The sequence below is a fragment of the Vigna umbellata genome, chromosome 6 (genome assembly GCF_029865625.1).
Source record: "Vigna umbellata cultivar VRB3 chromosome 6, Vumbellata_1.0, whole genome shotgun sequence".
In the NCBI taxonomy this organism is placed as follows: domain Eukaryota; kingdom Viridiplantae; phylum Streptophyta; class Magnoliopsida; order Fabales; family Fabaceae; genus Vigna; species Vigna umbellata.
Window position 1 is genome coordinate 25857768 of NC_142170.1, and position 27125 is coordinate 25884892.

The following is a 27125-nucleotide window of genomic DNA, read 5'->3' on the forward strand; positions in this document are numbered from 1 at the left end:
TATTTGGATTTAAAGCAACACAAGTAATTTTAATAAGGACTGAGTGTATGTTAAACTTTTAAAAGCATGAACTAGTCAATTCACTCGTCGGAGTCAATAATGGCACCAAAATTTTGAAAAGAAAATACCATTAGTTCTTCATAAAATATGATAAGATTTATTTTCAAATTTGACAAGTCTCAATTTTACATTTTTCGGGATCACTGGCAATTTTTTTATCATCATAAAAAAGTGGAAGATTGTTTGTACAAAGAAGAAGATGGACATTTTGCTTTGATAAAGAATTTTGATGATGATGATTCATGAAAAAGTTTTGAAGATTTAAAGAATGTCTGGATTTAAAAGATACATTTAAAACTTGAGAATTTAGTTGTTTTGTAATCTGTGTATTTTATTTAAAATGAGTAGATCAAAAGTCAAAAGGTAGAACTCAACCAACAAAACACTCTAGATAATTTTACTTTTCTTAAAAATCCCTGTGATAATAAACTATCATAAGTGATAATCGATTATCATAATCGACTATCATAAGTGATTAATGACTGGATGTAGGACCTTTTGATCTGAATTAGTATAAAAATAACTTATGCAAGCTTTTTTTTCCATACTCTCTTTTATTTACTTGTTATTATTCATAGTTATTTTTTTGACTTGTTAAAGATATTTTAAAAAAGTGAAAGTTTGTTAAAAACAAACGATTTCTAACGCAAAACCAATTCACTCCCTATTGGTTGTTGTCTACTCTTTAACAATTCCGTTATTCATTTTCTACAATTGATATCAGAATTTGCTTAGATAGCTATTCAAATTTTTCGAAAATGGTTGGATAATTTCAAACATTTGCAAAGGGTGTGTCTATTAACAAACCACTTCTTTTTAATGGTGAAAATGATCTATTCTGAAAAGTTAGAATGCAAATCTTAATGGAATATGTTGATAGAGGTGTTTGGGATACTATTTTGAATGGACCATATTTGTCTACTATTACTATAAATAATGTGCAGGAATCAAAGCTATTTTTATAATGAATTATGGAAGAAAACAGAAGGATTTAATAAGATGTTAAGACTAGAAATATTATTTCTTCTACTTTATCTCTATGAGATTTCTAGAATTTATGTTTGTGAAAACGCTTAGAAAATGTGAGAAGTTTTAAGAGTCACTCATGATGAAGGCACATATCATGTTAAGTTGACATTTTGTGATTCAAGATCTTCATCAAGCAACTCATCTAGCTCAAGCTACTCATGAGAAAGCAAAATTATGTTTAATGGTAAACAATTATGACATCAAGAGCCAAGTAATAAGTATTTCCAGTAATAACGATGATTTTGTTGATTTGCAAAAAGCTTTTTTATAATTACTTTATGAATATGAAAATTAGACGTTGTTCATGAAAAATTAAAATAAGATTTTAAAGAATTACAGTTTAAATATGAAAAAGCTTTAGATGAATAAGTCATTTTAAAATTGAAATTTCTAATTTAGAAATGAAAGAAGTTTTAATTGTTGAATCTCTCATTGAATGTCAATATTGTAAGAATCACATGTTTGATATTAATATTCTTGAGAATTTAATTGAAGTAGAAACCAAAAATAAAAATGTTAAAAAGCCAAATTTTAAGAAAAATAATTTTCATAAAAAGAAATCAACTCTTAAGAATAAGAATATGAACAATTATTTGAACACAACCTATTATTCACTACAAAGTTTCATTTTGAACCTCGAGAACAAGACTCACATGGAAACAAGTTTTTCCACACATTGAGTGACTGAAAAGAAAGGAAAAAAATGAACTTATTTTGATTTAGACTTTGATTAGGTGAAATCATTGCTCTCTACACAGTAACTCCTACGGTTCACTCATATCTTCAAAATGAAGAATAAATTGGTCAAAATTTGAGAGAGAATAGAAGAAGAATATATTTAAAGAAATGGCAAATTTTATAAAATAAAACTTGATTAATTCGTTTTCTAATTATAACTCAAGCTTTTAATAAAAAAGTAATCAAAACTTCATTAATATTATCTACTCCTATTCTTAAGTATTTTTCAGATCTTACGTTAATATATATCTAATTTGACTTGGAATCCAGTGTAATGTAAATCCATAGTGACGTCTAAAATTGCTTTAGATAATTTTAACTTTTCAAGTCTTAAACATAGATATAATGACTTTAAACAATTTAAAAATTTTCACATCTTAAATATAAATACAAGACGTCAAATAAAATTGTCTGAGAATCCAAACACCAAATTAATCTTTAGTAAAACAATTATTATTTATATCTTTTAATTTTACTGTCTTTATTCTAATTATTCTGGAGAATACTTCTCAAGTATATTAAACTGTTTAATACTTACCAAATTATTTTTCACAATGTTAAAATTGATGTACATTCATAAGGGATTTTTTAATGATGAAATTTCAATTTTGAAAGTTACCTTTTAGAAAACCAACATTTATGATTAAATAAATGGGACATCAATTTCCTTTAAATTGCTCTGTATTTACTATACATTGGTACAATAAAATAATTGAAGTTAATATTAGAGAAGGGTTTAAAATTGCTAAAATTTATTTCAAAACTTTGAAATTCCAAACATCAAATCAAATATGAACATAGATGCTATAATATGTCTACAAATTATCACAGGCTTAATAACACTTTATATCAGTGTTTAATTTTGATTCTTTATTTATAGTTTTCTAAACAGAATTCTTATAATTCTCCATCTTTCATCTAAAATTGCATGTAATAGTACAAATGCATTTGAAAACATAAATAATGTTTAAATAAAAATAATAAAATATCGGTCTCATTATTATTTTAATATTTTACGGATTTTCTTCTAAACTATACATATAGTAATATATTATACTTCCATTGTAATTTTATTAATTATTAAATGAAATTTAAAGAAACTCAATTCGAACAATCAACAACTATAAATACTAAATATGACTAATTGACCAATTAAAATTAAAAGTAAGAATCACACAGAACAAAAACACCAAAATTAAAATTAAATCAAAGTATAAAATGAAGTGGTTTCAGCAGAGCATGCCTCAACATTGGATTCAAGCGAGACGAGGATTAGGTTATGCAAACATGCATATGGAGAACCTTCAGAAAAAAGAGATAGCAATGTAAATAAAAAAAGGAATATTTGACTATTGTTGTCCTTGAATAACAAACAAAGACAGTAAAAAATATTTTTATACTATCATATTTGACAATATTTTGAATGCTGAGAAAAACAATGGTCAACATTATAAAATCCACTTCAGTGTAAGCTACTAAGAGTAGCTTTTGTGTTTAGCTCTAAATATGACGTGAAAAATTAGCAAGACTTGCATTGAAAATATGTATCTATAATTACTCTTTGTTATCTTATCAGTGCTATGATCTACATATTTTCACGGTTCTGTTCTGGACTCCATCTGGTGATTGTGCACTCTTCAACAGTATAGTTTGCAAGACATAATGGAGACTCGTTGTTACCAATTTCATTGATCTGTAGAACCAATAAGATTTTTGCAACACTTCCAACAAGTCGAGTTGTGCAATGAACATCAGACCATAGTCTGAGTCTTCCATTCAGGTCTTTATGTTCTCCCTCTGATAAAACAAGCACACCATACTCAGAATGGACCCGAGATGGATGGTGGCGATAGATAACAAAGTCTACACCATACTGAGATCCTGACCGTACTACCCAGTTTTTCATTCGAAGGTGGGAATAAGCCTTGTAGAAACAAGGGAATGTTTCTTTCTTCGACTTCATGTAATGCCACAACTCTTCATAATTTTGGGAACCAGTACCACTGCCATTAATCTTAAGGCATTTCAAGGAATAACATAAGTAAAATGCCTCCTCAAAACTTAATTGAAACCAGTGTTTGTCCTTTTCAATTGTTCTCACAGGTCGACCAAAGCATGCTTTATCAAGCAGATCAAGTTGCTCTGCTCCCACTGCTAACTGTACATTGTTATCAGAGAGAAATCCACAAGTATTTGATTGAACTAGAGAAGACTTGAGTTCAAATACAATCTTTGACATGGGTTCCTTGAGCGCCCCGGCTTCTGCGTCCTTTTTGGCTTTTGCATCTTTTCCTTTCCATCTTGGTGCCATTTGAACTTACAAGATGAGTAAACAAATGTGTCAAATCCAGGTTAGTGCTGCTTTAACAAACTTTACTAAAATAAAGGTAATGGCCGATGATAGGATATAAAACAGTGGAAAAATATTCAAGTTCCCCCCCAAAAATAGCAAGAATGTTAAGAAAAGCTTTACTAGTCAACTCCATTTGCTTGGACAACTCAATTTATAAACACGAGCAAATTTGTACACTTACTAACACAACCATTAAGTAAATTACATGACTCAAAGTCCTAACAAGAATTACAGTGCTTAAACTATATTAGTTTACTTTGGATTTAGTAAAAACAAAATTAAAAGACAGTTATAACCCAATAGACAAATATAATGTCAAATTTAGAGGGGGGGAGAGGGGAGGGGACAGGGTAAGAGAGGATCCAACCTTAAATATTTTCTTACCATATCAATTATATGTGCTGAAAATTAACAAATCAAATTCTCATAAAATAGAAATGGTCTCAGACTCGGCTTAGAAACAACGAACTACCATCTCAATTCTATGCTTAATCAGTATATTATGAGGCAAAATAGACATCTTATTACAAACCAATTATGATGTGTATTAATCCATTTCAACATTTAAATTTTAAGATGAAAATCAAAAGGAAATGAAAATTTTCACCAAGTAAATGCTACCCAGTCTGCCATCTTGCTACAAAATGAGCTCAAGTGGTATTATTACTTGTAAGCGAAAGTTTACTGTAGATAAGAAATCATGCAACTGAACATAGACATAATAATAAATTAATATATCTGTACAAAGTCGAAACCCAACGTTGACTGAAGCTTAATTTTACAGTTTAGTATAAGTACGTAAAAAACCCAAATAAAAAATATGCTTAATTATTGAACAAGTAGAATTCCTTCTTAATGACCTCCACATTGGAACAAAATGACAAAGAAGCAAACAATTCATAACAGAAATATTTTGCTTCAGTGGTACACCATTTCACCTAATAAAATTTCAATGTATCTCACATTTTAGTCCCTTAATTGCAAGATTCCACTTATGAAGTCCCAAAATTTCCCATTTTGCATACGAAATTAATCTTTCTTGTTAACATTAATATAATGACCAGTCCATAATTTATATATAAAACATCCCCAAAAGCAGACCATTCCTTTATCTTCTCCTACCACTATACAACTCACAGAACCACCAAAAATGAATCTCTATTTTAAAAGTGAGATTCTATGGGAAACCAGTTATTTAAATCTTACACAGTGTTGTCTATATGGAAAATTTACACACATTGTGAACTGAATAGGTTTCCAAAAAGGATGCTAACTAAAATTCATACCACTACCAATATCACCCACAGCCGAATTTGGTGCCTAAAATCCCCAATGAAATTCAAATTAAGTTGGAAATTAGTAGAAGGCATTCAACTCCATTATCAATCCTTTTGAACGAAAATGCTTGGATCTCTACCATGTTTTAAGTAGTTGCAGAGAATAGGGGAGAACATAGGAAGAGTAAAAAAATCAACAACACAATGATAGAAAATAATAGAACAAAACAAATATTAAGTAACACTGCAATTCAAGGTTAAGCTTCTTATCCCCTTTCTCCTTCCTAATCTAAAGTATCGACCAATTCAGAAGATTACACCTACGCAGTGAATATTTCAATGTTAAAAAAACACAATAAAAAGGAAACTCAGTGAAAACAAGAAAAGAATGAAATAGGTTGAAGCAAAACAGTGAGAAAAACGTAGATTGGGATGGGTCATACAGCATATACCTTGAATAAAGAAAAGGAAAAATAATCATGTTTTAAAGCATCGAATGGATTATTCTAAAACAATGTAACCGATTTGTTGATTCGTCCAGTGAGATAGGTACGATAAGGAAATATATGGTTCGGGCATTTTGTCAAACAGTTACTGACATATCAATACCATGGTTTTCTTTTCTCCTTTGTTTCGAAGTCCTTTTGGGAACTTATTCCAGATTCAATATAAGCACAAAAACCAGAAAAGATGAACAATATAAACATGCATACAAGCAAACTCAATTTTACAGAATAAAACTGATATAAAAAGGAAGGGAGAATAACAGTAACAGTAAAAAGCTCCATGTCTATCCTAATCACTACTGTTACTTAAGAAGTTAATTCTACTGTGGATTGGATTTGCGTGAGGACCATAACATTCTCCAATAAACGAATAACAGTAAAAAGCTCTATGTCTACCCAAATCACATTACCTCTGCCTAAATCTCTAATTTACCAAAACCTCTAATTTACCAATGAGAATGAAAGACCTGCAAAAACAGAGAGGAGTAAAGGGATGAACCTGATGAGGGTTCCGAAGTGAGGATTTAGGAGGAGGATAACGGTGAGAGCGGAGGGTTTGGGTTTCCGGTCAGGGTTTTTGGTGACGGTGGATTTGGGTTTCCTATGAGGTTTTCCATAACGGGTGTTCGCATGACCAATGTGAAATGCATGAAGGTTCCACTAGAATGAACGCTCGACGAGTTCGCGATAAGGAATGAAGGTTCGCGAAATGACACCGGAGAAGGGTTCTTGAAACGAGGGAGAAAGGTTTTCGAAATGTATTTCAAGTGGAAGGTTTATGCGAAGGAAAAGGGTTAGGCGGACGAGAAAGGTTTTAGAATAATAACTTTCGGGAATTGATTTTCTTTTTGTGGGAAAAGAGTATTCAGAGGGAATTTATATTTTAATAAGAAAAAGGTTAAAATCCTTCCATTTTTATATAAAAAAAATTCAATCAGTCCCTTAACTTTTATTTAGTTTAATTTAATTATATAACTTTTTAAAATATTTAATTAACTTCTTTTCATTAAACTAACCTTAGATTTAGAATTTAGATTAAATAATTTAATATATAAATTTAAACGAAAATTTAACGTTAATTTAAAAAAAAAAATTAAAGTTTTTAACCTAAAAGAATTTCCGGCCTTTTCAGGGAGTGTTTCTCTTTTACTACTTGACAATAGAATATTCAGGAAGTGTTTCATCTCACACTTCCAACATATCATTCTCTACCTTCAAAAATTTTATTTTTAACCTTTTTATAACTCAATTTGCACCTTCAACATTTTCAAAAGATTTACTTTTTAACTTTAACAAAATATTTTTATTTTCTTCTTTCTTTATTAAAAACACTTTAATAAATATCTTTTTATTTCTTCTTTTTTCTTACCAAAGCCACTCTACACCACATTAAAAATAATTTAATTTAATTTAAAATTTAAATATTATTTAATATAATTTTATATTTTAATAATTATCAAAATATGATTTATATTATAATAGTTATATAAAAAAACTAAAAAAAAAATAATTAAAATAAAAATAATAATAAAAATAAAAAATGAAAAATAAAATAATAATAATAATAATATAAAATTTGATTTGATATGTTAAAATATATTAAAATATTAAAATAAATTAAGCAATTATTAAATTTTAAATAGAAAAAAAAATTAAATATGCTAACGATTTTGTTTTTTTATTTAAAATTTAATAAATATTTCATTTAAATGAAAATTATAATATTATTTATTATATTTTTATATTTTAATAATTATTAAAATATGATTTATATTTTTATAATAGTTTTATTAAAAAATTAAAATAAAAATAATTCAAATAATGATAATGAAAATAAAAATAATATTTAAAATCACATTTAATATATTTAAATATATTAAATTACATTAAAATATTAAATTAAATTAAACAATCATTAAATTAAATTAAAATCCATATCCGAGTAATATATTATCGGATTTTCTTATCCGATTAACAAATTTTAATTTTTTTATATTTAAATTTTAATATTTATTTAATTTAATTTAATATTTTAATATAATATAATATATTTAAATATTTTTAATGTCATTTTAAACACTATTTTTCAATTTTATTATTATTATTTTTATTTTAGTTATTTTTATTTTTATTTTTCAATAAAATTATTATAAAAATATAAATCATATTTTAATAATTATTAAATTATAAAATATAATAAATAAAATTATTATTTTTAATTAAATTAAATATTTATTAAATTTTAAATAAAAAACAAAACCGTTAGCATATTTAAAATTTATGTTTCTATTTAAAATTTAATAATTATTTAATTTATTTTAATATTTTAATATATTTTAAAATATCAAATCAAATTTTATATTATTATTATTTCACTCTTTTATTTTTTATTTTTATTGTTATTTTTATTTTAATTATTTTATTTTTATTTTTTAACATAATTATTATTATAATATAAATTATATTTTGATAATTATTAAAATATAAAATTGTATTAAATGATATTTAAATTTTAAATTAAATTAAATTATTATTAAGGTGGTGCAAAGTGATTTTAGTAAGGAAAAGAAGAAAATAAAAAAGATATTAATAAGGTGCCTTTAATAAGAAAGAAAAGAAAATAAAAATATTTTTATTAAAGTTAAAAAATAAATTTTTTAAAAAGGTTGGAGGTGTAGATTGAGATGTCAGAAGATTAAAAATTGAATTTTTGGAGATGCAGGATGAGATGTTGAAGGTGTAGGATGAAACACTCCCACTAGTAAAAAAACTGTTTTTAAACTCGCGAGGTTTAGGTGAAACCGAAGCCTATCAAAATGCGGTGGCATTTTTGTAGTTTAAGCGAACTTATACGTCTCGGTTCAAAATCAACCAAAGCATATAAGTCATATTACCTCGGTTAAAGCAACGACCGAAGCCTAAAAGCCCACTTGCCCCTTGACAGTCTCTGAAATTTGAATTCTGTGCAGAGCCTATGGCTTCGGTTCGTTTAGAACCAGTGCGAAATAGTGTTTATGCCTCGGTTTAAACGGAAACCGAGGTATATAATCATTTTACATTTTTTTTTTCATTTTTTTCTGAGGACTATATGCCTCGGTCAGATGTAGAACCAAGACCTATATGCATGTATTGCGTCGGGCGAGCAGAGAACCGAGTCATATGTGCACGTATCTTAACCAAAAAAATGTAACCTTTCATTTCCTTCTTCCTCCAGATCTGACTCCCTCCCTCCCTCTCCCTCCCTCGCTTTCTCGCTCCGTCACTCTCTTAGTCCCTCGCTCCGTCACTCTCTCAGTCCCTCGCCCTCGCTCTGTCGCTCCCTCGTCCTCGCTCCGTTGCTCCCTCGCTCTCGCTCCGTCGCTCCCTCGCTCTCGCTCCGTCGCTCCCTCGCTCTCGCTCCGTCGCTCCCTCGCTCTCGCTTCCCTTAACTTTGCATCGTTCTTAGAGTTTTCCAAAATGTTAGGGTTTGATTTGTCTCTGTTATCTTCCAATTTCAGATTCTGCCAACCCGAGGAAGATTGTTGGACACAATTTGAGGTGTGGGAGGCAGAGGAGAAGGGTGTGGTAGGGTATCGGAGAAAACGATTTTACGGAGAGAGAGGTGGCTGAATTGGGGTTTGAATTACAGAGAGAAAAAAGGGGGTGGCGGTGGGGGTGATGTGAATTGGGCCTGATGTGAAGTTTGAAGAGAGTGAGAAGCAAAACTCGGAAACAGAGTTGGTGGCGGTGGCGGAGTCGCTGTGTGCTGTGTTCGTGGTGGTTTTCATCACCCTGGAACTTCAAGGACTGCTTCATAGTGAGTGATGTGGGTGTTGCTGCAACCACCGTGCTATGCAATAGACAGAAGATGACAACCACCGATCTCGTCTTTGGGCCAAACACTAATCTTTGGCTTTCTTTTATCAACAATTTAACCAAAAAAAAAATAAATAAAAACACCTATTGCCGCAAAATTTTACCATTTTATGCCTCGGTCTGCACCCGAAACAAAAAAAGTAGACTTTTTACCTCGCATGAATATGCCTCAGTTCGGGAACCGCTGTCTATGGACAAAAATGACCACTGTCGTTTCCTCTTCCTGTACTAGTGTCATATGTAACTTTTAACCCTTGATGAAATCAATCCAAATTCCAATTGAACTGTATCAATTATACAAATCAACGACATATTCATATTACAGATGCAGAAAGTGAAGCACTGGATCAAGGGTTAACAAATTATCTATCTCGCTTCAATATATTTTGACGCACAAGGGATAAATAAAAGAAAAAGAATAAATAATAATAAGTATCCAATGTACCATTTATCAGAAAAAGAAATCTTATATAGAAACATTTCCTTTTTAAGATAAAAATTGTCATCAAACATCTTACTAAAAGAGTTATTTGTAAGGATTTAGAAATTCAGAGAAAGTGGAAGACAAGTGTATGTAATTGATTGGACCGGTCGAATTTTGATGGTAGTATATAAAGGAATTTTTCAAAATTTCGTGCCACTTTCTGCATGCACTATCTCTTCTCCAACTTTCTGAAATCTTCTTTTCTCCTTCTTCTCTCTAAAATTCTCCTCCTTCTCTCTACAAATTTTCACCTTCTTCTTCTTTTTATCATCAATCAGGTTGTGCTTGAGTCTTCTTGGTGTCAAGGGCTTCTCTTTTCACCAATCAAGTTGTTGTTTTGAAGTTGAAATTGTAGGATGCTTTAGAAGTTACATACGGGTTAGGCAAGATTGTGGAAGTGTAGAATTTGTCTGGTTTATTCGAGGTAAGGGAAGCTAACTAATTTAATTACTTGTTTTTTATGTATGAAAATATTGTTTGATGATTCTGTGTATGTGAAATTGAATGATTTGATGTTCGGTGATGTTTGTGTGAAATGTTATATGTTATGTTCATGAGTTTGGTGATTCTGTATAATTATAGTTCAATGACTGAGAAAATTGAGGAAGAGTGATGGTGAAATTGGGAAAAATGTTTAGTTTTGGTAAATCTAACTTGTTCATAATTCTGCAGAAGTTCTGCAAAATTGTGCAGAGAATTGAGCATTCGTTGTTGGCCGCTTGGTCATGTTCAGGAACTTGGTCATGAATTGGGTTCGATCTCTTTAGTTCAATCATTCATGACCTTTCAGTCTTAGGTGGTAGGGTTAATTTTAGGATTAGCGTTCGTTCTCGGTAGTGCTAGGTTTTGTACTAGCACTCATTCTTGTTTGGTCTTATACTAGTAGTATGCTAGTATTGGTGCTCGATCTTATACTAGCATTTATGTTAGTATTAGCGATCGATATTATTGGGTTGTGTGGTCTCTTATTAGCACTCATTCTTATACTAGTGCTCAATCTCGTACTTGTATTAGGCTTAATTGTGTTCAGTTTAAGTTACAGGTGTTCAGCTTCTCATGGACTAAACTATAGGTGTTCGTCTTAGGTGATAGCGCTCGGTCTCTTGCTAGTATTTTATTTAGTACTAGCGTTCGGTCATGTACTGGTATACAACTTTGTAATAGTGTTCGATTTTATCATAAATAGTGAGTTTCCGTTCGGTCGTATTCGGGGGTTGTGTTGTTGTCGTTCGATCTTCTTCTATGAACGATTATTTGGTCTTTAAATGTTCATTTCACTGCTTGACTCTGATTGCTTGTGATAGTTTGTATTGATCTACTATGTATGAGAAATTATATTGAAATTCAAATCAGGCATATGTTTCAAGTAATGTGGAAGAGAATTCCAAGGAGGAATGTCTTAGTGAAATGTGTATTGAAGTGGTAAAGTATGAATATGGACAGTGAAATCCACGGAGTTTATCCTAATATTCTAATGATTACCAATTCTCAAGTAGAGATGTGTAATGCATTGTGTGAGAATGACAAGAGGTCCTAACCCATAGGTTCTTGGGTGAGTTATAACGGACTAACCTCAGGTGGCAGCTGATGGTTTTCAAAGTTACTACACCACTCGGGTGCACGAACGGCCTCAAGCTACATATTCATACAATCCGGATGGTCGAGTCAGGTGTTTGGTCTATACATGAATATTGTGATCAGTCTTAACTATTTGAATGTTCAATTTGTATATGTTTGCTTGTATTCAGTTTTAGTATGTCGTAGCGTTCGGTTGTGCATTGTTTGACCTTGTGCCAATTGTATGTATGTATATGCAATTAAATTACATTAGTTTACCCTTATTTCCTGTTTTGTCCATGTTTTCGTTCGGTTTTTCTCTTGCGATAATCACCCTTTGGGTGTGGGCAGAGGGGGAGGAGAGTACGTTGGAGCAGGAGTTGGACGGCGAGAATCCTACTGTTTAGATTATGACCATTCGGTCATATTGTTGTCTATAGTTTTGGAAAACCGTTCGATCAAATTTTAATTTTTTTTATATAAATCGTTCGGTTGTTTAAATACTTTTGTGGTAGTATAGGAATTGTGTAAAGTTTTAAATTTTATAGTTATTTTGTAATAAGTGTAAGGTTAACTTTATTTTTTAAGTAAGTGTTCTATCATATTATTAAATGATCACACCTGTATATAGTTTTATGTTGGGATGTTACATTATTGATGTCAATATATAATTAACTGTATTCATAATGATAACTATGCTAATCATATTTTTTAAGAAAAAATATTTCCCAAATTACTAAATCAGATTCATTACAAATATGAGATTTTATCATATTTTTTTTAATTATCGACGGTTTTGGTAAATACATTTCTTACCGTTAGAAAAATTGTTGGAAAAAATATCGTTAACAAATAACTTTTTAAAATGGTGTAGTATCGCTACTTTTGGACGTTTTTAAAATTGTCACTACTTATGAAATTTTTAAAAACCACCACTGTTTGGGGGTTCTTAAAAATCATCGTTATTTATGGGGTTCATGAAAACCGTCAATATTTATTAAGGTTCTACAAAATTGTTGATATTTACGATGATTCACCAAAATCGTCACTAATTTTTAAATGTGTTGGAGTTTTCGTCGTTAATGAAAATAATTTAATTTTTTTATGATTTGAATTATTTGATTATCATAAGAAAATATTTTAATAAAAAACTCTAATTTCAATGATTTTTTTTTTCTAGCTTGATACATTCTCTTTTTCTTGTGAAAAAAAGTTTACATTTCCCAATGATAGAGGGAAGGAAATTCAAGAAAACATAGTTCATGAGTGTTAGTTCAGGTAGGTAATTGCCGAGGTACTCTAATTCAAGGTTGGGATCCCGCATAATTTTTCAAGAGGTAGGTAAGTGGTTAGTAATCAGTAGTACTCAACCAAATGATTAGGCAACATTGCCCAAGAACAATATTTTCACCTTGTATAAACCTCCTAAAAACCAAGAATGTAAAAGGGTAATTGCATTAAGGATCTCTCAATAATGGTTTGAATTTTTCTTATTTAATTTTTCATTTTTTGATGTGGATATATTAATGATTTGATGATGAAAATATCATAAAGTAACCGAGAACTGTTTTTATAGTGGGAGCAAACAATTGATATTCAGTTTTAAGTCTGTCTTTCCAATGTAGTTTTTGGAGAGGAAAAAATCTGAGGTACACAATAAGGTAAAGAGTGTCAGTGACCAATCTGTATTCCTCCGAAACCTTACAAAAATATAGTTCAGAATAGAATTAGTAACAATATAAATTCCACTATCTTAGACTAAAATGACATGGATCATTTGTTTGCCTTGAAATTAAATTGTAGTAAGGTAGACTGGAACCTATGAAACATGATGATGAGTTCGGTTGACCACATCGGATGATGAATGCAGCAGAATGGAAAAAATGGGATAAAGTGATTTAGTGGATTTAATAATAAGTGTCACTCACATTTAATTTTTTGTCTCTAAATCATGAACACTTCTTACTGTGGCATCATTGTAAGACAATGAGGATGTGAAAATAAAGGGAATGGCAAAGACAAATATTGACAAAAAGCTTATCAGGAAATGAGATTTTAAACATTAATTTTCAGGATTAACTTCATCGAAATGTCACCTAATTGTGAGTTTTACGTTTACATACTCTAGAGGTTGCAATGACAATAACTCGCAATCTCCAAACCTATACAAACATAAGCCCCAAACAAAATTGAGAAGAAGAAAAAAAAGTGGAGAGAAGAGTACTGACGCGAAAATAGGGTCAATGTATTGTGCAAGGATAAGGAGGTAGCCTAGTGTCTTGGAGCTTACGCCTCATGGAAGCTAAGTGAATCCCCGGAGCGTCTTCGTACAAACCGTAGAGGAAAATCAACGATTCCTTCTGGAAGAGTTTGGAGACATCGACATGGATAAAGAGTTGGTCCATGGCAGAATCCTCTTTCTTGGGGGAAACCTTTTTCAAGTATGAAGGAGACTCCATGGATCAGATGTTGATGACGCAAAAGCATGAACTGGTGAAGGATATGAAGTGTGTAGAGTGGTTTGGAAATACATCTTGAAGGAGGTTGGACCGCCCATCAAGGAAAAATGGTTAAGGAAAAAAGATTAAGAGAAGTCAAGTAGAAATCAATCCTAATGAACTTAAGGAAAAGAGGAATGCAAATTTGGCAGAGGTTCTTTTCATTAATTCCAAGTTAAGAATACAAAGCTCTAGTCACTCCTATTTATAAGGATAGAGGAGAAACTCATTTTCAGTTAAGTGCATCAGAATTAGTTAAGGTGCATTGAATGTAAAAGGTTACTAAGCCTTCCTTAAGAGTTTAAATGCAATGTAAGGGAGTTTCTTCAATTAAGACAGGTTTTCTAGAGGTTCCTTGGGGTCCAAGCAAGCCCAAAAAGAAGTTAATTTGCATCTTTACTCAAAGGGAAGTAAAAAAAGGCTCAAACTAACATTCTGTCAAAAATTGACTCGAATAATCGTTTATATTAGTCAAAACCTCATGTTTGGTTAAACTCTCTTTGAAATAATAAGTTATCAGGAGAAATAATCGATTATTTTATAAGCAAAACCAAAGAAATGGCAAAAATACAATCCTAAATAAAAGGAAACCTTGACCCGAATACAAGACCTAAAACAAAGACTTATGTAAATATTTACAAGGCTTAAGAGAAGGGAAGAACAAGCTTGAAAACATCATCTTCCATAAGAGTAGAAGTTATTGAAGTCATTCTTTTTCTTCCAATCTCCTAGTCATAGCTTGAGTTATAGCTCCCTGAATGGATCTCCATCGAGCTCCCTGGATGGTTTCCATCATACCGTTCCTCTTGAAAATCGATCTATCCTAAAATTAGAAAAATATTTAAGGAAGCACAACTTTGGTTGTCGATCTCCTCTGGATCAAAGATGTATCTGCAAAAAATAGCAAACAAAAATTGAATGAATTGTTGTAGTGATAGAAGAATATACCTAAACAAAAGAAGAAATATATATTTTTGCAGAAGATTTTATAAGAAAGGTTATTGGGCTTTATTTCAAAATCATTTTTTTTTCACTTTGCTTTGGCCATTGCCCTATGTTGTGCAACAAAACAAAGTGATGTTTTTTTGTGAAGAAAAATAAAAATGATTGCCTTTTGGTGATGAAGAGTTCAAAAGCACACATACCTTCTTTGCTTTTCTATCATCTTCTTTGGAAGGTTGTTTGTTTAACTCTTCTTCTTTTCTTTTTCTCTCTTTTTCAGTTTTTATCTTCATTTTTATTTCATCCTCTCTCACTTGTTGAGGTGTGAGAGGAATCAAAACTATTTTGCATCCTTTATGAAATAAATTTATTTTATTGGTGTAGCCATCTTGAGTAGATCGATGATCATATTTACAAGGCCTAGGAAGTAAAGTATGATCTGCCTCCATTGGTACAACATCACATAAAACTTTATCTTCATAATTTCTAATGGAGATAGATATACTTACTTGTTCTTTAACTATTATCCCTTCATTCTTTTTCATTTATTGAAGCTTGTAAGGTTTGGGATGAGGAGTAGTAATTAGGGCCAAATTTTCCCTTAATATAGAGCTACAACAATTACAGCAGGAGCCATTGTCCATAATCACTGAACATGTATTTTTAAAAATTTACATCTAGTATGGAATATATTTTCCCTTTGTGATTGTTCTAACTCTACATGTTAACTTTCAAGAAGTCTTCTCACCAATAATAACTCTTTCTCACAAGGAAGAATTTCCTCTACAAAATCTAAAACTTCTTCTTCACTAAGTGAAGAGTTAGAGTCATCCAAGCTTTTAGTGTGTTGATCTTTCAAAACCATTGCTCTTTTGCGAGGACATACAGAAGAAATGTGCCATCTTTCATAACACTGGAAGAAATGAACACCTCTTGTTCTAGTTTATGTAGACTTTTCCTTTTCTTTATTTTTATCCTATAACCCTTCATATTTATTTTTGGAAGGATAACCCTCCTTCTTGGAATCCTCCTTAGGGGTTACATGTTTTGGGGTACTCCTTTTTAGGAGTAAACTTTCTTTTCAATCTTAATACTTAGTTGAGCTAGGTCATCAAGGTCCCTATAAGGTAAGAGCTCTACCCTATCCCTTATCTCATAATTCAACCCACTTTGGAACCTAGCAATTGTCAATCTTGGTTCTATCCTAATCTAACCCTCTACATAAGCAACTTCATTTTTTGTCTGTGCTATTCAACACTTATATTCTTTTGTTGGATTCTTTGGAGCTTGTCCATTAACTCCTTATAGGTACATGTTTATTTCTAAGGGTGGTTTTAAATTGATTCCAATAATGGATTTGGGAAAGTTATTAAGGCAATGGTCCTTAACCAAGGTGGTCCACAAACTTAGAGTAGCTAAGGGGGTACTCTCCTTTCCTCACTAATGTGGTGACACTCAAACAACTTCTCAGCCTTCATCTCTCAGTCTAGATACTCGTCTACATTATCTCTTCCATGGAATGAAGGAAGGTCAACTCTTGATTCTTTAGGAGGATGATCTCTCGGTCTATGTGTTCTCCTAGGTAGGGATTGATAGAACTCGTCATATTGATGGTCACTAAAACTAGAAGAAGGAGATTTTTTTTAGTGTACCTTTTTCGATGGGATGTTTCTTCTTGTTGTTTCCCGTTATGTCAATCTATCATGAATTTGGTAAACAACTCTTTTAACTCACTTGTTTCTCTCTTTTGTTGTTTTATTTCTAATATGTAAACCCTCTTGACTATCTTTTCTCTGGGTTCCTAGCTTCACGTATTTTTTTTTTTCAAAAGGGAAATCTAGTTCAGATACCTAGGAAAAATCGTGACTTGATGACTAGGTAAGCCTAATATGTTCTCGTGTAGTGGATTATGTTGGCTACAAAGTTCTGCGTTATTTTTTCTAACTCTTTATTTTTGACATAATTAAAAGAATGACATAATGCAGTAGACACCAACCAAATTTTAACATAAAGAGCACCCACGACACCCACCAATGCTCGCTTCCACCAAAAAAACACTTGAAGAAGAACATGCCGGTAAAAAGGAGAAAGAAGTGAACAAGTCAGCCAAAAAGAGAAAGAACATTTGACGAAGTTAAAAACCCTTAAAGAAGAATAGGCCATTGAAAACGAGAAAGAAGTGAAAAAGAAAATATGTAAGATACGGGATGACAAAATTAGGGATTACGAAGAACAAAATAATTTCATTTATCAGCAGTATATTTTAGAAACTTTCAAAAAGAATTAAAAAAAAAAAAAGATACTTAACTGAGATTTTAATAAAATTGTCAAAAAAATTACGAAGGTTTTAATAAAACCGTCAAAATTTACAGAGATTCTTTAAACTTTTCCTAATAAAATTTAATATTTTTACAGTGATAAAAGCAAGTAGTAACAATAATTATTGCTCTCAAACCAATTTTTAACATATTTTCATCTAAATGGTTAATTTATTACTAAAATTTACGAAACTTTTATAACCCTTACTCTACAAATGAGGATATTAAAAAGTATATTAAAAAAAGTAATATTTAAAAGTGTCATTTTTAATGTTTTTAATCCTTAAACAATACTAATAAACATGTTTGATTAGAAAAAAATTAATGAGCATATTAAAAAGTATTAGAGTGAAAATTATTCCGTATAACTGCATACCTTGATCTATATATATATATATATAGATTAGCTTTTATTTTTAAATTACAATGATTATTTAATAAATTTTACCTTATCATTTCTTTAAAATTAACTGTTTTTTAAATTTGAACGTGTTTTAAATTTGAATGTTTTTTAAATTTTAAATAAAATGTTGATAACTAAACTTTAAAAAAATATAATTTTAACTTTAAAATATTATAAATATACATTGAAATAAAAAGATGTTAGAAATATGAGTTAAAATAAAATGTTATTAACACAAATTTGTATTTGTTAGTGTCAACACCCAATTTTGTCGGGTAAGTAAATAAATAAAAAATAAAATATAAAAGAATAATAATTAATGGTGGGTAAAAAGGATAAAATAATAACTATAATACCATACAGAATATATTTTTGAAATGTTAGTTTAATATGGTAATAATTTGAATCAATATTATCACAGTAATTATAAGCAATAATTAAAATAGTATATTAATATAATTTGCTGCGTCAGTAGCTTTTAAAGAGGAAAATATGATTTTAAAAATGGACAAATTTTCTGACAATTATAATCAATATCTTTAATATTATTTGATTTCTTTTTCTTGGAACCACGACATTTTCTTTTCCTATTTTGTTCATGGTCAATTAATTCTCAATTAAGGCAAGATTACCATAATATTGTGTGTATATAAATACGGACCCTGTGATAGAAAAAAGGGAGGACGAAAAAAAGATGGAGGGAGACACTCTAAAATAATAGAAATAGAAAGAGTACGAGAGTATAAAGAAAAGTAAGTTCTCACGCTAAAGGGACTCTGTCAACAGAAACTATCAAAGAAGAACTAGGCGAGTATTGAAAGCTGAAAAGATATGTTATCCATGTACCCTTCTTTTTTTATTTTGGTTGAAGGTGCTTCTAAAGGTATTATTTTTTTACTACACACCAATAATGTTTTTCATAAAAAAGAATATCTTCTCTCGTTTCTTTTGGTATTGGTTATATCTTCCGCATCACGTGATATTTATTTATTTTATTTAAAAATAAATAATAAATAAACAACTTCAAAATAAATAAAATATTTCTTATCACGTATTTTCCTATAAAAAAATAATAATAAATCATAAAATAAATTCTATACGTACTCGTCGGCCTATGACCAATTTCATTCCTTTTTTTTCCACAATTTTCAAAATAAAAGAATTTCTTCAAAATAAAAAAAATGATGTCAATCCTAATCGAGTTCACTTTTCAAAAATCCAAAATAATCTATAATAATTTTCAAACAAACTCACAAACATTTTTCTTGATAAAGAACTACGTGATCCTGATTGTCCATCATAAAACAAAAAAATATTTTTTGGTTTCTTGTTAGTTTCTTTATATTATTATTTTTTAGGGAAAATTAAATATTTTGAAAAAACCACATCAACTTTTTACATTTAATTAAAAGTAATGTTTCTAGGCAAGTGTAGTAGGATGCTTCCTTACTCGTAATCGATGAACTTAAAATTTAGTTTTCGTAGACCATGTCTTATTTTATGGTTTTCCATAGCTTTTCCATAATAAATTATGGTGACAACTCCCAAAATATTTTCTCAAACCCTTTTTGTTTTCGATTCGTTGTCCCGTGGCGATCCCAGTTGCGATAGTTAGTATAAAATTTTATATATATATATTACCAGCACTAACATTCTTTTCCTGGTAAACAATGCGTTTGTATACAGATAGAACATTATATTTATGAAAAACTAAGAAAAGTGTAACTGAACAAATTCAATCAAAGGATGGAATCCAAGTACAACATTATTATAGAAGTTTTTGTAGGTGAAGCTTAGACTTTGGAATCTGTCTAGATATTGGATCAAATTTGCATTTACAACACGAGCACTCGATTAATAAAACTCTTTTAGTACGGTCTTCATGTTTGTGTGCACTTGAAATCTTGGGAACTTCGTATTTGCACCACTTTCTACATCGTAAACATGTACTTTTGGTAACTTTGTTGCGATGAGTCGTCTTTCTTCTTAAATTCACATTTTTATAATTCGAGTCACTTAGGTGTCTCCAAGCATTGTAAATGAGTCTAAAAGCACCCAAAGTTGCGACTGAAGCTTTCTTGGTTGGATTCAGCATGACTACTAATTTGTTGTGTTGCATCTTGATGCTCTCAGTGTCATCTTCAAAGCCCTTCTTAATGCCAAGAACTTTGTACCAATTTATTGCACCGTTGTCATCTTTTTCCATTGCTGCCTGGTGGATCTTGTATGCTAAGATTGTTTCATCAATGCCATCAACTTTCGGGTCTAGTGTTTTGGCCATGCTGGCACAAGTGATCGCCCCTTTGATGTTTCCTTGTTTAAACATTTCTTCTGCATCCCTTCGTGCAAACATTGCCAGAGAATCTACAAAATGCATCGACATGGCTTGCAATAAACAATCACTATGAATGTGTTTTTCTGAGATTTGATTGATTTATTATACTATGTGAATGATATATATAGATCAACCAATTAGCATAAATATTCTTACATTATCTAAAAGATATTATTCTACACAAGATATGATAGTATCTATTATATATAATTATTTTATCTTTAACGGTTGGTATATTATCTTATAATTTTTTATTAATAAATTAAAAAATTAAATCTATCTTATTTAGTGTGATTAGTGCGTATAAGTGGATAGAATTTATCGTATATATATGTTGTATTTTTAGTTATATATATTTTTATGATTTATTAGAACTTATTCAAATGTAATGATTAATTAGAGTAACAGCTCAACTTATCTCGTCATTATTATATAGATACACTCTTATATCTTATGCATTTCTTTTTATTGTTCCTATTTTTGAAGTGATAAATAAGTGTAGTATTTATTTTATATAAGATAATATTTATATTCTATCTTTTTAGTATTATCTTATATTATTTTGTGATTGGTATATTAAAAGACTTATATTATATATATATATATATATATATATATTATCTTTATTTTATATAGATGAATTACATATTTTATTTATATTTTTATGGAATTTCTTTTAGTTGTCTTAAAACTTTGTAGAAATAACTTTAGTTGTTTTGTAGATTTGTTTTCTCTCGGCATCAACTTAAGCATTAAAAAGAAAATTATATTATACTTGCATATTGTATCNTAAGAAAAGTTAAATATAAATTTAAAATATTTTTAACTAGAATATTTAAATATAATAGACCTTAAGTTTATTATATAGTTAATATCAATAACTTTCTTAGGTGACGTGAAACTTTTTAATATGTATTATTTTTATCAAAAAAACATAAAACGAATGCATAGAATTTCTTTATATATATATATATATATATATATATATATATATATATATATATATATATATCACTTGTCCGAAAGAAGTTTGATTTGTGAAACAAACTTAGGAGTTGTAGGAATCAAAGTTAAGAACAAATTGGAAAGAAATAAAGTGGTACGAGAAATAAAATGAATTAATAGGAAAAGAAATGCTAGAATTGAGATATATTGTCATTAAACCTTGAATAAATGAAAAAGACATTTCATAGTAAAAAGTAATCAATTCAAAGCGTAAATAATTTTAAAAACTGTAACAAATATTTCAAAACCTAAATAATGTAAGAAATTATTAGAAGAAAATTTATAAAAGAAATATGAATATTATTAAAAACATATTTATATCAATTATTCATAAGATTTTACATTGATTTCTTATCCGATGTAAAAAGTGAGATTATCCGGTTTTAGAACACATATAATATATATAAAAATTGTAACGATCATAAATACTCACCTATGTAACATCTTTTGAAAAAGTGTTAAAAGGAGATGAGAATATGAAATAAACATATTACATTGGTTATGTTATCCTACTGATGTAATATGTCCAATCTAACAGAGAAGACGCTATTTAAGGAGACACATTATAACACTTAATGTGTCTCATATAGTCACAAAGCACGATATATAAGTATATATTATATCGGTTAAAACAACAATTAATATAATGTAATGTATCGCATTACTTTTAAGATACCATATTGTAAGTAAACTTAAAATACCATACAATATTGCCAATAAAATATATTTCAGGGTTGATCTAGACTAATGAATAGCAAAATTAAGTATTGTAACGTTTCAATGTAAAAGGATTAAAACATAACTAAACTAATCATAACTGCTAATAAAAAGTAAGTATCACTCATAAGTTTAAACCATAACTAATGCTATTTTCTAATACATAGAAAATGTCTTGTCCATTTCTCTGGAATCTCTTTTCTATTTGTGTTCAATGGTTCGTCATCAACAAAAACCCAAAAATATGAAATCAATATTGTTTTTTTTTATCACAATAACATATACGAAACCTATAATCGGTTTTTCATAATATTTAGAGTGTTTTAATACCCACTTCCAATAATCAATAATACTAAGAAAGTTATGATATAACTTCAATGACATAATAGCCACGTTTATAACTTTCTTGTTTTCAATTGCATTAATATAAGAAATTAAACTAAGTTAATTTGTTGAAACAAAAACAATAATATGATTTTAATAGTTTCAATGAAAAACTAAATACCAACGTAGATTATACAATGAAGTGAAAATTTATCGAATAAGATATAATATTTATTAATAACACTAAAAGTCAATAGTAATTTATAACACATTATATCACTACAAAAAATTAGATTTTTACCGGGGGTTATTTTTTCCGTTTCCGGCGGTTTTAACCCCCGAAAAATATGTTACCCGCGGTTAGAAAAACCGTTGGGAAAACCTGTGTCGCTAAGTAATTACCGGCGGTTTTTTTAAAAACCGCCGCAATTAGCGGAGGTTTTGAAAAACCGCCGGTAGTAGTGGGGGTTTCACTAAAACCGCCGGAAATAACCGGGGTTAAGCAAAACCGCCGGTAATTTGTGAGGGTTTATGAAAACCGCCGGTACTTTTGAGGGTTTTCCAAAACCGCCGGAAATGTAAATAATTTAATTTTTTTTATATTCAAATGACTTGATTATCATTAATAAACCAAAATTAAATAATATGGAACCAAAATTAAATATAAACATTAAATATAAACCAAAATATTATTATATAAATTGTAAACATTAGAAATACAATTAATGTTTCTTAAAAATTAAAATTAACATGTTATGAATAATAATTATAGTTTTGTACTTCTTCAATTGTCTTCTTCATTTGATACTTTTTCATTAACTTCGTCATTTGGTACTTCTTCATTTTTTCCATCATTTGATATGCTTCCTTTTTCAAATACCTAAAATATAAAACAATAATTAGTTAATATTTTAAAACGGTTCAATTCACTAATATCTCTTCTACCCTCACAAAGTAAGCTAGTGTTTGTGAGATGCACAACCTGCATGTGGGTCATCACCATTTATGCTACACCAACAAAAATTAATGCAAGGATTTTCCTAAGCTGCTTGCTTTGCCAACTTTTGGAACATAAAGTTCTAAGCTTTCTCTTTACCTGTTTACCTCTTCTTTTTTGAAATTATACACTTGTTCTCTAACTCCTTCAGGGTCCGCTGTTGCAATTTGTCATAAAAGTAGAGTGCATATTCAAAGACACATTATACCTTGTCATTTCTAAAAAAATTGAAATTAAATCTTACCATTTCTGTGTTTACTTAATCAGCAGTAGTGGATTGTGTATCTTTCAATTCTCAATGCATATTTATATACACACTAGATTACTGAGTTTGGAAATGAAATATAACTCTTATTTTAACTGCTATTTCCACTGTTTTTACTTAGAAGTTGAAATCATACTCACAGAATAATTGGGAACAGGATGTGACCATATCAGAAAGATGGCATGTAATTTTCACCAAACAATACAGCTCACCCATTGCCGAAGGAAATGGGGGAAACAACAAAGAAATACAGTTAAACGAAAGAACAATATAATAGAAAGTTGGCCATAATTATAGTCTTGTAATGCATTATGTATAATTACTTTTTGGAGGAAGATGCATGTTGCAATAAAGTCACATACGTCACGTGAACCTTTATCATAAAAAAACCATCCCATCAAAACGGGAAAACATAGGCAAAATAACTAAAAATGGCTTATCCATATATTTAAGACATATTTTAGATATTAAACAACTATTAATAACATACACAATGTTGTATTTGAGTTTTGATCTGATGTTATATTCTCGTGTTCAAGTTTATGACAGATTAAACAATCATTAACATTTTTATCATAAATTTATTTAAATTTTTCATGCAATTCTGATCTCTCTTGCTTGTTATTATGTACTGTAAATTTTTGTAACATGTTATTGCTCTCAGTTAAGAATTGTTCTAACTGATTCCCTTCCCTTTTCATTTCCAGAAGATCAGCCTCAACCTTTGGGATGCTTTCCACATCACTGGGCAATCTATTTGATCTCATCCCAAGTGATGCAAAGAAAAGAAGGCTATGGAATTATTAATGGGGTAGATGTAGATGAAGTTCAAACCTTAAGATTAAGCTCGTTATACAGGACCTTTACTTTAACATCATTTCTGGCTTTTATCAAGCGAAGCAGAACTTGTTCTGCAGAAGCTCTCTGGTGTTGCTTCTCATAAAGTTATGCCAACTCCTTCTTTGATATCTTTATCTTCACTTTCCCACTGGCATTAGGAGAAACTCCCAGTCTTTTTTTAAACTACCATTGTAAAATGAGATTAACCACATAGTTTGAACACAACCAGTTTGTCAATATGTCTTGCATAATAATAATTAGTATACCTTAGCTCTTTTTATCTGATAAGCATTATTATTCAATACCTTAGCTCTTTTTATCTAATAAGAATTATTATTCAATACCGTGATTGATGTTGAGCTGCAAAAAACAAAACCAAGTTTATGAATTCATTCATACTTTAAAATATATGGAAGAATGTTAAAAAAAAATTAGAATGTTGAACAAGAAAACCAAGGAAGCCATGACAGAGGATATCACAAAAGGAACACGGTTTTCTTTTCTCTCTGTCTCCATTACCAAATCTATATCCTTTTCACCATCACATTATACTCAAATCAAATTTAAATTTACTAGCAGAAGAAAGGGAGGATGAAAACCCTATATTGCATCGCACGACGATTACTCTGACTGATACCGAATGCGGTGACACGCCTCGCTAGATCCTCCATAGGGAACCAGATTTGGGAAGAATGAAGAAGGAAGAGCAAAACCCCTCCCACCAGATGAAAAAATCGAATGAAGAAAGGGAGGGAGCTCACAACGGTGCCGGTGAGGCCAGAAGCAACTACTGTCGTCGATGACGGAGATCTGAATGACGACAGCTTCAACCGTTTGACGAAGGTGTAGAAGAAGAAGAAGGAGTGGAGAGTGGAGCTGGCCGCACCAGTACCGTCGCCACCATGCTCGCAGTGATTCTAGTCAAGAAGAAGATGAAGCATGGGCACGGTGTGAGAATGAAAGTTATTTTCGAGAAAGACGAAATCTAATTTATGAGCGCCATAAAACGAAAAAATACTTTTACCTTACTGGCAGTCTCTTATTAAACCGTGGAATTTATTTTATTAAAAAAAAATTACAATTTATCTGCGGTTTTCAACAAAACCGTAGGAATTTAGAGAGGTTTTCAAAACCCCCGTTAATAATCCCCTTCTAAAATACGTTAATTTTGTAGTGTATGAACTACAAATAAGTTCATATTACACACACCGTGATGTACTTGGACATTTCAAGTAACCTAGCACTCCAAAACACATTTATCATTTTTTATTAAAGAAAAGGATAAACATATAAAAATACAATTCATGAGGGATGGTACTAAATCATGATAAAGAAAAGCAAAAAAGCCTATACTTCATGAAACATAGGAAACAGATATTTATTATAAAAAAAATTATTGACTACAAAAACATTTTATTTCGTAATTAAAACATAACCATATACTACATTTTTCAAATATGAACTTTCTCTATCAATTAAAGATGTAAAAACAAGTAAAGAAAGAAAGATAAGATTCACACAAAATTTTATACGAGTTTAATTCAAATAAGCATATGTTAAGTCTCTTCTTCCAAACAAACTGAGTTTGGAAGGAAATACACTATAAAAAGATATTATAGAATTACAAGTTTACCTATGCAACTTAATCTCTAACAATAAAAAATGACTCTTTAAAGTGATATTTCGCACAATTATCTTTAACTTGCCTTCACAACAAGTACACATTAATGATCAAGTTTACAACAAATAAAAATAAAAGAAAAAAACACCTCAACTGTAGATGTTAAACTAAAAACCAAACTAATTCACCACTCATCTACATCCAACCATGCTTGAAAGTTTTTTTGTCTTTATTCTCCAAGAATGTTTCTTGACCTTTCTTGCTTCACAAATCAAAGTTATGGATTCTATTTTTCACTCCAAAATGAAGACAAGACCCATGTATATTCAAAATATGTTTATGTTATTTTTAATCGATTATGATTTTAATATAATCGATTAAAACAATGAACAAACATTTTTTGACATGTATTTTAACAGATTCAATAATTAGTTAAGGTCAAGAATTTTTAATTTTTTATCAAAAACCAATCAAACACTTTTGAAACATCATCAAAAACACGTTACTAATCAATTTGCTCCCTTTTAACATAATGTTCCTCTATTAAGTTAATTATAATTTTATATTCGAAAATAAAATTTAATTAAATTATTATCGATGTTTCTTCATTTTTATTAGTATTAAAAATGATATTTAACGAATTAAAACTTTTTTTTCAATAAATTATAATTTTATTTTAAAAAAATATTAGTTATATTTATTCTCATATAATTAATTTTGATTTATATTTTATTTTTTTTATCTCTACATGACTTTTTATATAGTGATTCTATTCCTTATCCCTCTTTGTTTTCTTTTACTCTAGACTTCTGTTTTTGAAAGTTTTGACAAATTTGATTTCTTGAATTTTATGTTATCTTTGTGTACTAATATTTTTATCCTCTTTTATGTTAGTATATTTTTCTTTTTATTTGTGTTCTTATTTTTATTTTATATGTTGAATTTATATTAAGATTAGAAATTAGAAATGCACGCATTTTATTTTTCTGTATTTTTTTTTT

At 29.6% G+C, this 27125-nt stretch overlaps 2 protein-coding genes across 2 annotated transcripts; both read right to left on the reverse strand.

The window, feature by feature from the left end:
* Nucleotides 1–3193: 3193 nt before the first annotated feature.
* Nucleotides 3194–6793, reverse strand: LOC124830570 (tRNA-splicing endonuclease subunit Sen2-1-like). Its single transcript, XM_047304330.2, has 2 exons — nucleotides 6463–6793; nucleotides 3194–4143 (listed from the first exon to the last, which is right to left on the reverse strand). Exon 2 carries the CDS (start codon nucleotides 4136–4138, stop codon nucleotides 3413–3415), a length of 726 nt encoding a protein of 241 aa, XP_047160286.1. The 5' UTR covers nucleotides 4139–4143; nucleotides 6463–6793; the 3' UTR covers nucleotides 3194–3412.
* A 12995-nt stretch (nucleotides 6794–19788) lies between these two features.
* On the reverse strand, nucleotides 19789–25730 carry LOC148197064 (uncharacterized). Its single transcript, XM_088093589.1, has 3 exons — nucleotides 25713–25730; nucleotides 25129–25420; nucleotides 19789–20438 (listed from the first exon to the last, which is right to left on the reverse strand). Exons 1-3 carry the CDS (start codon nucleotides 25728–25730, stop codon nucleotides 19789–19791), a joined length of 960 nt encoding a protein of 319 aa, XP_087949715.1.
* Between the last annotated feature and the right edge of the window lie 1395 nt (nucleotides 25731–27125).

What these genes read in the sequence shown, in the direction of transcription:
- LOC124830570 (XM_047304330.2), bottom strand. Translation starts at nt 4,138, where the DNA reads ATGGCACCAAGATGGAAAGGAAAAGATGCAAAAGCCAAAAAGGACGCA.
- LOC148197064 (XM_088093589.1), bottom strand. An exon ending in CGCATTCGGTATCAGTCAGA is followed by an intron (nt 20,439 to 25,128) that starts GTAATCGTCGTG and finishes ATCAAATCTCAG; the next exon opens with AAAAACACATTCATAGTGAT.